Source organism: Tauraco erythrolophus, chromosome 13, assembly GCF_009769465.1.
Source record: "Tauraco erythrolophus isolate bTauEry1 chromosome 13, bTauEry1.pri, whole genome shotgun sequence".
Classification (NCBI taxonomy): Eukaryota; Metazoa; Chordata; class Aves; order Musophagiformes; family Musophagidae; genus Tauraco; species Tauraco erythrolophus.
Window position 1 is genome coordinate 1,759,826 of NC_141477.1, and position 12,417 is coordinate 1,772,242.

General features: G+C 44.6%; 1 protein-coding gene across 3 annotated transcripts; it reads right to left on the reverse strand.

Moving 5' to 3' along the window:
* Positions 1 to 262: 262 nt before the first annotated feature.
* LOC104370972 (integral membrane protein 2A) lies at positions 263 to 10,767 on the reverse strand. 3 transcript variants are annotated; one of them, XM_086619414.1, is made up of 6 exons: positions 10,643 to 10,767; positions 6,648 to 6,779; positions 6,237 to 6,425; positions 5,111 to 5,221; positions 3,832 to 3,982; positions 263 to 1,364 (listed from the first exon to the last, which is right to left on the reverse strand). In XM_086619414.1, exons 1-6 carry the CDS (start codon positions 10,724 to 10,726, stop codon positions 1,276 to 1,278), a joined length of 756 nt encoding a protein of 251 aa, XP_086475540.1. In that variant the 5' UTR covers positions 10,727 to 10,767; the 3' UTR covers positions 263 to 1,275. The 3 variants fall into 3 exon arrangements, with proteins under 3 accessions (XP_086475540.1, XP_086475539.1, XP_086475542.1); XM_086619413.1 differs by having other exon boundaries at positions 10,613 to 10,767; XM_086619416.1 differs by lacking the exon at positions 6,648 to 6,779 and having other exon boundaries at positions 10,613 to 10,767.
* Between the last annotated feature and the right edge of the window lie 1,650 nt (positions 10,768 to 12,417).

A 12,417-nucleotide genomic window follows, 5' to 3' on the forward strand; every position in this document is an offset into this window, starting at 1 on the left:
ACATCACCGAGAACTGCCCGTTGCAGGATCAAGTCTGAAGCAACATGTCTCTTCCTCTGTTCCCGAGATTGTTTTCCACCATAAAGCATTTCCACAGCAACAGGAAGAGGATACTCAGCTTCACGAGCCAAAAAAGCAGTGAGGGTAAGAGGGAGGAGCACTGCATGCTGTCCCAGCCCCATGACCATCATTTCCCCGACACGAGCCATGTACCAGCACCCTGCGCTCTTGCCTCTGAGCGCCATGAAGTCACAAACACGCCAACGTTTTAGAGAAACATTTATTATAGGGTTGCAGAACTTATGCCAATATAAAGTCCCTTAATAAAACTCTCAAGTCCATCAACTGCAGGACACTAACTCTTCATTATCTTTATACTGCAGCTTTCAAAAAAAAGGAACGATGCTCTGACTGCAGTAGTAATGCTACTTGCTCATAAAAAGTTGTTCTAAAAAGTTTATGTAAGCCAGAGTAGTTTAAGTTTACAACTACAGTCACAGTCACAAGTGAGCTATACCAGAAGAGATTTTTCAAATAGGAAGTTACAGGAGAAATCAATTAATAACCAAAAATACTGACAAGCTTTAAGAGCAACTCTATCTGACCCTAACAACTAAATACCACAAAACCAAACAAAGGTAGAAGAATTAAATGTAAGCTTGGGGAAGGTTCCAAATATACATACGAATTCAATACAGTAATTGCACAAAAGGAAAGAGGGTAGTGTTAGAGGTTTATGATCACTGAGTTTGGATTTTACATGCTTCACACATGGTAGTTAAAATAAATCTTTAATGATACACATTGGAAGGTTTTTTAGCCAGGATATGGAGTGCAGAGCTATCCTACAGAACTACACAAGATGTGCAAACCACAGATTATTAATATTAATCATTCTGTGAAAGTTAAGGTGAACAGAATTGGTTCCAGCCAAGGAATTGGTTAACTTTTTTTTATATATATATTTTTCTGCCATTCCCAGATTACACTAAATCAAACACATTCAACGGATAAACTGATATTAACCTTCTAAAAAAACCAATAAACCAAACAAACCACCTTACTCAAATTTAAGCTTTACATGAGACAACTAAAAAGTTATACCAAGGATCAAAGAAAGCTGAAATGGTGACTTTGTCTTTTGAAATACAAGCAATACACAGAAAATGCATAAGGCTTTTGATTATCACTGCACATTTTAATTTAAGAAGTCGACGTCTAATGCTCAGACTTCTCACTGAAGGTGCGAACTAGTCACCTCCCATCCAACACCTTTCACTGTTGGCAGATCTTTGTTTCAACAACGAAAGAGTTTTCAAAGTGTCTGATTGAGTGACAGTTCTCCACTGACCGTTTCTGCAGACCTGGGGACGAGAGAAGAGGAGAGCCTAAGTAAAGCAAATCTAGCGGCAAGATACAGTCGTTCAGCATACGGAGTACTACAGCCATGCATTGCCACTAGAGCTTGACAGCAGTTTGTTTTCCAAGGGAAAGTCTCCCTCATTTTCAGAATGGTAACAACAAAAAAGGGCCACATACAACACAGGGGACAAAGCAAGCAAGCACTTTTTCCTAGTATCCGCATCCTCGTTTTAGTGACATTAGAGACAACACTAAGTAGATTGTTTACGGCGAAGTTTCTCATAGACCTTCCTAACCACAAAGGAAAAGCAAAGCAGATTGAAATTACAGGGAGTTTAAAAAAAACCCCAAACAACTCAGGGTGCAGAAAAAAAACCCACCCTAGTCGTTTTTCAGCACTTACTCCCCACCCAGTACGTATTAACAGAGAGCGTGGCTCTGCAGAGCAGTCTTCACCTTGGTGAGAGCCCTGTGAGGATTTGCCACTCAGCTGATGATCTTACCAAAGTTTTTCCTAACACTATTAAAGTGATTTTCTCTATTTTGAGACACACCAGCATTGGATCTGACAGAGGCAGTTTATTTGTCTCCTAGTAAAGATTCACAGCTGATACAAGAATACAATACTCCAGTCATCAAAGACAAGCTGCTCAACTAAAGCACTTTAATATACAACAATTAGAGAAACAATTTATAGCTTGTTTAATAAGCAGAGAACTGTTCAGAGTAAGCAAGAGAAGCTATCCAGCGAGGTCTGGAAACAGCAGCAGCTCTTAAAGCAAACCTAGCAGGGCTCTGGTTTAGTTTATTAACACTTCACAGGTAAGGCTGCCCTTCAGTTCATCTCAACCTCAATGCCTGTACAAGCTAAGGAGTTTCCAACGGCTGTCTAACTCGGTACGTAACTGAAGGGTCGGGATAACCTGGCTGCTTTCTCGCATGCCATCAGCTACAAGTCCAGGGACCTGCCACCGAACCCAAGGTCGGTTTGATCTAACAGATGAAGCCATCAACTCTACAAAACCTGAGAGCCAACACAGCACCAGCTAAACGAGAAGACTTCTCCACACAAGTTACAGGAGCTCATCCATTTCAGTGTCATTCATGTGTGCATGCCTTCTACACACTAAAAGAAAGGTGTGCTAGAAATTTGGTCCGGAAGGCAAGACAAGCCTTGTCCTTGAACAATTTTCTCCTCAGCAGCAGTCTTCCCTTTGCCTAGATTTCCCACCCTCCTCCCCAAGGGCAAACCAGGTTATAGAACAGAAACTGCACCAAGAGACATTATCCATTTACTAGAATCCTTTTGTGCAAGCATTCTGTACAAGCCTTTTAACATGCAGCGAAGAAGTCAACAACACGCTACAGCAGGATGACTTAAGGACACACCACAAACACTCTCTGCAGCATTGTCTGTAGACTAGTGTCTTCGGTCCCAACAGCAGTCAATTTAGACCTGTTCACAAAAACACCTTCACAACAGGTGAGGTGCATGCCTCTCCCTCCAATGAGGGCAACATTTACTGCTTCTTCATGGGCCTCATGCTGCTAGCTACACAGGACCACTGCTTTATGCTCCCACATCCAGAGCCTTCCACCTAGAAACAGGAGGCAGCCTGCCGCAAACAGCAGCTGTGGCTCCTGATGCTGCAAGCTGTAACTGGGCTGAGGAAACTCTTGCCTAAGAGCTTGGCAGGAAAACCAGAGCAAAGACTTCTGACAAGCCAAGCGTTTGCATTCTGCAAGGCTGTAACTGACAAAGGATCAGCTCCCTGTGCGTTTGGCGAGAGCTGCAAACTGTGAGATGCTTTGAGAACTACTACAATTATGAACTAAAATTCACAGCACCAAATTTCTGTACTCTAGGTCTCCTTCCAGTTATGTCAAACCACTGACATCTCCAATTCAATCCTTTTCACAGAACGGCAGGGAGGTGGTTCGAGGACACAGGCAATAAAGAATCAGAGCTCCAAAGTTCCTAGGAAGCATTCTTCCTCTTTTAGAGAGGAAGTCTGGAATGTCCAGAGCCAGAGCTAGTTGTTCAATTTTTTTTTTTTTCCAGAGTGAACCAGAAGACAATGCTTTTTGACGCTGTCCTAACACAGTTTAGATAGAACAGTGACCAACTAAGCTGCACCTACAGAGACTCACATTATCAGAGGGATTACATGAATTTGGGGCCAAGCTAACTTACAACTTCAGCCAAAGATGGACAAGCGTAAGTTCAAATTTGGTTTGGGCATGTAACCTCTAATTCCATACAGAAACTCTCTCTCACCATCTTTGAATGAAACTTCAGATAAATACTCAGAAGTAAGGGAAAATACCCATCAGTTCTATGAGTAGTTTCAGCTCATGTTGAACACTCGCAGATTTCCAAGTCTAAAAACTCCAAAGGTTTAAGTATTTTCCCTTTCCCTACTTGAACAATCGATATTTTTTTTTTTTTTTCCACTCAAGGGAACTTACCCGTTATCTGGTCTCTGCGTTGAAGTCTGAACGTCTCTTTTCCAACACAGAGCTGGTAGATGAAGATACCCAAATCAGACACATTATCTATCTCCTCTGTAACCACCATTTCTTCACGGACTAGGTAAGTCTGAGGCAAGTAAGAGCCAGTCTAAACGAGGAAAAAAAAAACACCTTGAGACACAGTATTCTACTAACAATGGACAAACATCACTACATTTTACTCTTCGCTGTGGAAGGGCTTCAAGCACTAGATTTCAGCTTTCCTCCTTTTTAATACTATGATATGCTAGTCTTGAACAGCTGCATACCAGAGAAGTTAAAAACTCACAAAGGCTATCTCAAACAGTTGCAGTTACATCCAAACAAAACACCCTTAACCTTCACATTGCTTGCCTCACATGAAGCAAACATAAATAGAACCTGTTCAAGCGTATCTGCAAGCAACAGAAAGTTTGCAGTTAAAAGAGGAGAAACAAAGTATTATGAAAGTTCCCATGTTTGAGGCAATATATTTCCAACACAAAAAAAAAGCAGCGCAACCTACAACAGTTAAGTCTTCGCCACAAGATCACAGCACTACTGAAACGACATCTCACCCCTCATGACCAACTCCTAAAAACTGGGGCAGGGAGACACACTTAAAGCTTGTCTTCATGATGCTGAAGAAAACGACCCAAGCTGAGCCAGCTCAGGTGGCCTCTGGCACTAGGAGCAGAGGAGTCAATCACTTTTTTGAAAAGTACATTTGACACACAATAGCTCAGTACTGCACTTGAACTGAAAGTAGCAGCAAGCTACTTGACCCGTAAGATGTGTCTTGTTGGAAAAAGGCAGTTTTAGTCACTGAAGAGTCAAAGTCTTGCCGTGAGCTCAAAACTACAGTGCCAACAAAAGAGAAGAACAAGTGAGCATTGTTCTTTTCATTAGAACTCTCATGGGGTGAGTGAACCTTCCGGTAGTAACTTTCAGGTTTGGGCTTTCAATGATATTCAGAGCTTTATGAAATTCCTTTATAATAGCTAAATTCAACCTTATTCTCTAGTTGCTTTCAGCTTTCATAAAGCTAGGTATTAATAAGAGCATTAAGCATCAATCTACTCAACATAATATACACTGACAGCTGGCCTTAACTTCACTACAGTGACTGAGCCAGGGGGATTATGTACTCTGATGGCAAGAGGACTGTTCTAGCAAGAGACTGTAGTTCAGGAGCACCATCCAGCACTTATCAAAAGTGATCTTGTCAGCATAACTGAACAGTAAAGTCTCCACATACCGCCAGTTTTGCGAAGAGATCCATCAGATTTCTTGGCGGCATAACTATGGATGTGTTCAGCGGAATCACGTAGCAGTTACCCAGCTGCAGGTCAAGGTACGCCGTCAAAAGCTATTTTGAAAACAAATTTTCAATTAATTAAGTGTGGCCTCTGATTATTAGAACACAGTTCTACGAGGACTGAGAAGGAAGCTCAAAAAGCTGCAGATCATGCACAGCTAGTATCGAAGTGATGCACTGAGAAGCTGTCTCGTGTCAGAACTTTGCTATTACCACTTTTGCAAACAAAGTGGTTACAGCTATGGTTTGTAACAGGACTTTGGTACAAAAGTGACAGCTGACTAGAAAAGCGTTTTCTGTCATAATTCTAAACGAGTACAGTTTGTATAAATACAAAGAAAGTACCAGGAGTATGCTCTCATAACTGAAGAGGTCCAATTAAGCACAGTGCACACAAAAGGTATCCACTGCTGACAAGCAATCATTCCCTCTGAGTAGTTCTTCAGAAAAAGTATGAGTCTCTAGAAAGTCACATCAGCATTACCAAGGGCAAGAACTGCAGAGACTAAAATTGTCAACATATTTACTTGTTCAACTATGACTTTGCACAGCACTGAACCAGAATCTAAGTCTAATCTTTGCATAGCACTAAGCCAGAATTCTACACTTTGCTGTACCGTTTGGCAGAATCTTAGACCGAAGCCTCAGTTTCCCCACTTCTTAGCTCACATTTACAATGTTCTCCTACTCTCAATTTCATTTACATGGGATTCTTGGTCAAATAGCAAGTGTCACTCACAGATGTCCTCCTGGCAGCAATGTTTAAAGTTGCACAGCACCAAGATGAACTGTTCTGAGAAACGATCCAGTTAGAGTCGCTGTGGGCATGAACTCCTCTAACACTCTTGTAACTTTCCTCCCTGGCAAAAGTTAAGCGTACTACTACAGAGTTAAAAGGGTCAGATTTCCCACACTCAAACCCGTCCCCAAAGAGAAGCCTGAGTCGACGGTAAGCTTCAAAGGTCTTAAGAAGGAAAACCCTGGAGCTTTTCTGATTACCATCTGCTCCTCCGTTTCCCAGCGAGCAACAAGACTAGTTCTTTCTCATCGCTTCCCACATACTCACCCTATCAAAGTCATGAACAATCGCTGCTGGATCACTGTCTGAGAACTTTGGAACGGGCACGTCAATGATGGCTATGTTATCATCTTCTCGGATGTCAGCTTCTTCGGCAATAGGGAGGAAATAAGGTTCGACCGCGCGATCACGATTTTCGTTTTCAAAGTAACACATTTCACCACGGTACACCTTATGCTGAAAAGGCAAGGGCAGGGCTAGTTATTTTTACAGCGAATGTTGCTTTAAAACTGTGCTTCTAACAGGAAGCACAGGTGCGTCACACCTGGAGCTTTTATAAAGGACACAGCAGTTTTCATGTCCCAGTTATTGAAGGTTTCCTATTATAGTGGTAATCCATTTATAATTACACTTTTTTTAATTCAGGGATGCCTCAAGAAAAAAGAACTTTCACGTTACCTTAGGCATGAAGTACTTGTAGATGCAGGCTCCACCGACAACAACTCCTGCCAAGATGAACGCTAGACCCAGCAGAGTCAGCAGACATCTTCCAGATGAGTTTTCACCTCCATGTGTGGCAATTTCTGGATCCTTTAAATAAAGGGAGATGAGAACTTAGAAAGTGTAGCCACTTTGAATTTAAAGTTATCTACTGCTTCACCTTCAACCTATCATCTTCTACTTCTTTTAGGTGTGCAGTGAGAATTTTAAGTCAAGTATCATATAACAAAAAAACACATGAAATACTACTGCAGCATACTAAGATCAGTTTTCAAACAGCACTGAAAGAGGATATTTTCTTAGTTTGAGGATGTTTTTTAGACAAGCCTTTATCTGGAAGCTATTTGAGGTGTAAGAAATTCAAATAACTGTAACAAAAGATACAGTGCTGCAGCTGCAATAAAGCACAAGGAAAGCAAGATTTGTAGTGCAAGGTCATTTTAAGGAACACAGTGTTTTCAGGCCTCCTCCCAGAAGTCTATTTCCTATCCTCCTCTTGCTATCAGATGGACTAAGAAAACATTACTTTTCCTTACAAAGCTGGACTAAGAGAAAAAGCCAAGATGTAACTTTGACCAGTAGCTGGGGAACAGGCATCTGACACTTGAGTCAAACATTCAGGTTTTAGAACTCATAATATGCAGAGGTGAAGTCCACTATGGAAGAGAATCACTTGTCAGCTTAAGCACAGCTTCAAATTATGTCAAATAAAAACAAGTCCCTGGGGCATGTCCTACCTTGCAGCTTCAAAATACTCTTTCTTCCATTCCATCCAAGTCCCAGCAGCCTAAAACTTATCTCTTTAGGTAGTGACTTGTTTTTTCCCCCCCTCTCAGTGTTCTCTCAAACAAGAGGACGACAGCATCCACAGGAAACTACTACTGCCATAACCTGGTGATGCCCTGTGTAATACTGACTGCAAAGTTAACAGTGGTGTCTCTCTGGTGAGTTGTAACACTCAAGAGTTCTTTCAGTGCCTTTCTAGGCTTCCAGGTGAGAGGCTCAGACAAGTCAAGCTGAGAGAACAGCAAAAGTACTGTCAAATACCAAACAATCTCAAGTGACATTCCCTTTGAGCAAACATGCAGTTTTCAGGTCTTTAAAACAAAAACAACTCCCAAAAGTTCAGCTGATCTACATATTTGGTCAAGCATGTCCCTTTAATGAGTTGTGACTCCAGTATTTAGAAGATCGCCTTCAAGACCTGCTCCTTCCATGGGGCTGGAAGAAAAGCTGGATTTCACAGTAAAAAAAAAAAATATTTTCCTTCATGTTGTTCCTAGAGTCAGGAGCTAGATCTAGCGCAGCAGCTTCCATGGCCTTTCTCTAATTGGGTCCCACTATCTGCACTCCTGCAGAACACAATATACTGAAGTGACCTGCCACTTCAGCGATCACAACAAGCCACAGTATTATTACAAAAGCTGCACACATTTCCATGCTCAGCAAGATACAGCAACCTAAAAGTCTAACGCTTCAGCTATGCAAGAACTGAAACAAAAAACAAGCTGCTTTGTGAAAGTCAATACTCCTACATTCCACTCTCGCATCCTCCAAACAGAAAAATGTTGGTTCAGCATGACATAAGCTGCTACAACTGGCTAGTTAAGCATCTGTCAAAAAAACCAAACTAGTTACAAGCCAGAATTATGCCATGTTTATTTAACATTATGCAAAACCCACCTTTCAGAGTTAGCTTTCTTTTGAGATCAAGACTAATTCTGTTCTCTTCATGTTCTGCCACCTTCAGCTCCACCATTCAGTAACTTACTCATCTAGCCTGTCATTACTTGAACACAACAGTGTGCAGCAGGTTTTGGCACCGCAGATATCCTAGTGCTTGGATGATGTCGACATCTAATTAGCTATACTTGCACTAGACGTCTTTCAAACAAAGCAAAGGCATTCATCATACTAAGCAGCAACGTAGGCAGCCTGAATCTGAGAAGAGTTGACAGAACTGGTAAGAGAACACGAAACCAAGACTTCGCTCCAATAGGTTACAAAGCCTCTGCTCAAAAATAACAGAAGTCATAAAAAAACCTGCAAAGCTCTGCAGTAACAAGCAAAGCAAACTGGCATTAGGAGAGGAGAAGAAAAATCACTTGTGTTAACATCTGCAGCTAGCTCAAGAGACACTGTTGACACAGTGAGCTCCAAGGAATCTGCAGGGAGAGCATTCTGCAAGCTCAAGAGTTTTGTGCAGATATTCTAGGGGACTCTTATTGTGCTGTTTCAGCCAACATTAGCCATTAAGCTTGTTTGCTCTGCACAAATATCGCAGCAAAAGAAGACATTAACAAGCACTAGAACAAGTTTGTCTTGGAGTAAAATCGTGAACTTGATGTTTACACGCAAGTCTAAGCCCTGAAGTCAGAGTGAAGAGTTGTTAAAAAAACACATACACACGCACAAACATGGAGAATATTGTGACAAGTATAACAAAACAGCACGAGTAGCTTCTAAATTGAGAAGAGCAGCTATCATGAGAACAGAAGAAAGGGTGTTAAGCACATTAGGCTCAGAACTTGCATAGTAGAGGGCCAGTAAAAACATGCATTAACAAGTCGCCCAAGAAGTAGCTGATGAGTCTGTCCTACAAGAAAATAGCCAGATTAATGAGACACTATCAAAATTTAAACTAGTCCTCTATCTACACACTGTTTCCCTACTTTCTCTCCCTCCTTTTGATCTAGTAATTCGGTGCTACTGTATTAACTGTGCACACATACAACTCCTACAGCCCACAATAATCCACTGAGCAATAATGACACCACTCTGCACTCCTTCCCCTTTTAAAGGGAGACTATTTCAGGTGCAGAAGAGGCTCTGTAGACTGGAAGGCAAGCTGCTTTCCTGATTACAGCTTAGAAGGGAAAACAAAAATAAAGACACTGGAGTCCAAGTCCACAGGTACTTGTTTTCTCTGTTTTGTGGTTTCGGTTTGTTGTTTTTTTTTCTTAATAACCCCACTCCCTGATTACAAATAAACTCGGTCCATCCCATATTCCTCCGCCTGAGCTACTGATTTACTTACCTAGACACTGATCTTCATTTGGCTAAGAACACCAGCAGTTAAGCACGGTATCTTCAAAATAAAGTCTCCCATGGATTTGGAAAGTTCAGTTCAAGTCAGAGACACGACAACTCGTTAGGAAGGAAAAGCCAACCACAGGGTACTTACCCAGGTTTCTATTTAAAACCTTTTACAGCAGGTTTCTTAATTTAAGCCAGACACAGCAGAAGCCCAGACACCTTACCGCAGCGCTGCCTACGAGGGTTTCAGCGCAGCGGAGGACGGGCCCTAACCCACTCCGTTTGCTCGGAAGACGCAAACCAGCTCTTTCCCGAGGAGACCGAGCTGCCGCCAAGGGCACCGCGCTCTCCCCGGGCCGGAGCCGAGCCCCGGAGCCGGCCACGGCGCAGGGCTCCCCCCGCCTGCGAGCTACGAAGGTTTAAATCCCCGTCAGGAAACACGGCGCTGGCACGGGCCCAGCTGCGAGATAAACAGCCGGGCCTGCCGCTGCGTGCGGGCCCGCAGCTCTCCCGGGAATGTCACGCCAGCCCGCAGCTCGGCACCGCCCGGGGCGCCCCGAGCACGGCTGCGGTGAGGAAACCGCAAACCGCTGCGGCGGCGCCAGGCGCTGGGGCCCGCTCAGACCCGCACCGCCCGGCGGCCCCTCGCGGCGGCCCTGAGGGGAGCGACCCCCCACCCCACCCCGCCGCAGACCCCAGAGCCGCCGCACCCCACGCTGGAAGGCTGCCCCAGCGCCCGGGAGCGCGGAGGGGAGCAGCGGAGCGGCCCACAGGCGAGCCGCGGGCTGCCCGCTGCCTCCGCGAGAAGATGGCGGCGGCGGCGGCGGCTTCCACCTCCCGCTGCCCCTCACACCGCCTCCCCTCGGCCCCGCTCCTCCCGCCGCGACCCGGCGGAGGAGACACCCCGCTCCCCGCACCTTATCGGCCACCAGCGCCTCGGCCGCCTCCTTCTTGGGCTCGTCCTTCTGCGCGAAGGGGGAGCTGAAAGCGATCTTCACCATGGCGCCGCCGCTGCGCACCGCCGCTCCCCGCCGAACAAGCCTGCGGGCGGGATGGGGGGGGGGGGGGGCGGGCGGGGCGTGTCCAGCCTCGCGCGCCGGCCCCGCCCCGCGCGGGGCGTGGCGCCGCCGGGCCCCGCCTCCCGGGCGGCGGGGAGGGGCGCCCCCTGCAGGCCGGGCGGGGCAGCGAGCGAGCGGCGCTCCCGGTGCGGGGGAGCGGAGCGCGGCGCTGGCGGGGGGCCCGCGGCCCTTCTCCAGCCCCGGAAGCATCCGACATCCCCGCAGACAGCGGTGGGGAATTAGAAATGGGATGACGCCCGGGTGCCGTTACAGCGGGCAGAGTGCTCGACCCCGAATGGGCGACGTGTCGGAAACTCCTTGGGATGAGACCGAATATTCCTTTCAGCTTCGTGCACGGCTCCTGCAGATGATCATGCGTACGTCTGGGACTTTGTGTTTTCCACCCAGAGAAACTTTTTCACCTTTTCCACCAGTGAAAAGGCGGCGCCTCCAGGCTGCATGCAGGATGGCACAGGGATGGGGATATTTTCAGCCAAACCGCCTGCTTTCTCTTGTGAAACACAACGTATGGCATCTTCAACAGCCAAGAAGACAGACGAGGCTTCACCGTTCATTAAATGTCTCCAAAGGGAGAGAAGAATAAACAGCCCAGTATATTAGACTGTCTGAAACAATCTTCACCTTCATATGGATGAAAGTCTGTGTCCATCTCGCTGGAATCTGTCTTTATAGCTCTAGAAAGAAATCTGGTTTGAATCTGGTGCCTACACCGTTGAACTCGTCCTCGCAGACAGATGTAATTAAACAGAACTGAACACTATGCAAATATTGCAACAAGTAATTCTTCCAAGAGTAAACAGAACGCAGTGTGTATTCCAGCATTCGAAGCGTGTCCCTGTTATTCTACAGATGCAAGGCCACTGTCATTTCCTTTCGAAATCATAAGTTTGCTAGGGCTCCCTTTCATGTTAATAAGAATTTGACTTTGATTTCAGTCCGAGATGAACGAAATCCTTTATGTTTATTTAACCTGACTTTGTCTAGTAGCAGAAAACGCTTTTACCTTATTTTACCAAGAAACCAGCGAAAAATTAATTTTCGTACTTCCTAGCTTTAGCATGTTAGCAATAAATTAAGCCATACTCCCATCGAGGTCCCTAAAACAGATTGAAAAACAGATTACGTGAGTCACCCGCATGGCCGCTGCAATATCTGTACTCTACAACCTGGCAGTTATCTATTGTGCGAATAATTTTCAGTACCTTCACCTAAGGTTGTTACTTCATGCTTAAACAAATTGACTTCATCTTCCAATTACCCAACACCTTTACTTGAAAAAGAACACGGAAACAAAACTGAAATAGACCCTTGTTTTTTATCAAGATTGGTGTCTATACATCCTGGCTTGCTCACTCTCTTACGTTCTGTGATCTGTTGCAAGGGAGGGACACACCTTGAAATACTGAGCTCAGATAAAAACTAAAAAATAGAAAGTTTTTTTGACATTTGTTGGCAGTCACTGAATTTGCAGAACTGGGACTCTTATAAGATTCATTGTGATGAATTTTTGGTTTGAATTTCTATTTGTAGCATCACTGACAATCTACACATAAATAATTAATCTATCTTAATGTGTTCAAAACTTATTTAAAATGTGCAGTGTCCAGGAGAAA

Coding starts and splice junctions, on each gene's coding strand:
- LOC104370972 (XM_086619413.1), bottom strand. CDS start 10,726: ATGGTGAAGATCGCTTTCAGCTCCCCCTTCGCGCAGAAGGACGAGCCC. Junction 6,426..6,647: donor ACAAGTACTTCATGCCTAAG/GTAACGTGAAAG, acceptor TTGCCTTTTCAG/CATAAGGTGTACCGTGGTGA. Junction 3,983..5,110: donor ATCTCTTCGCAAAACTGGCG/GTATGTGGAGAC, acceptor TTCCTCGTTTAG/ACTGGCTCTTACTTGCCTCA.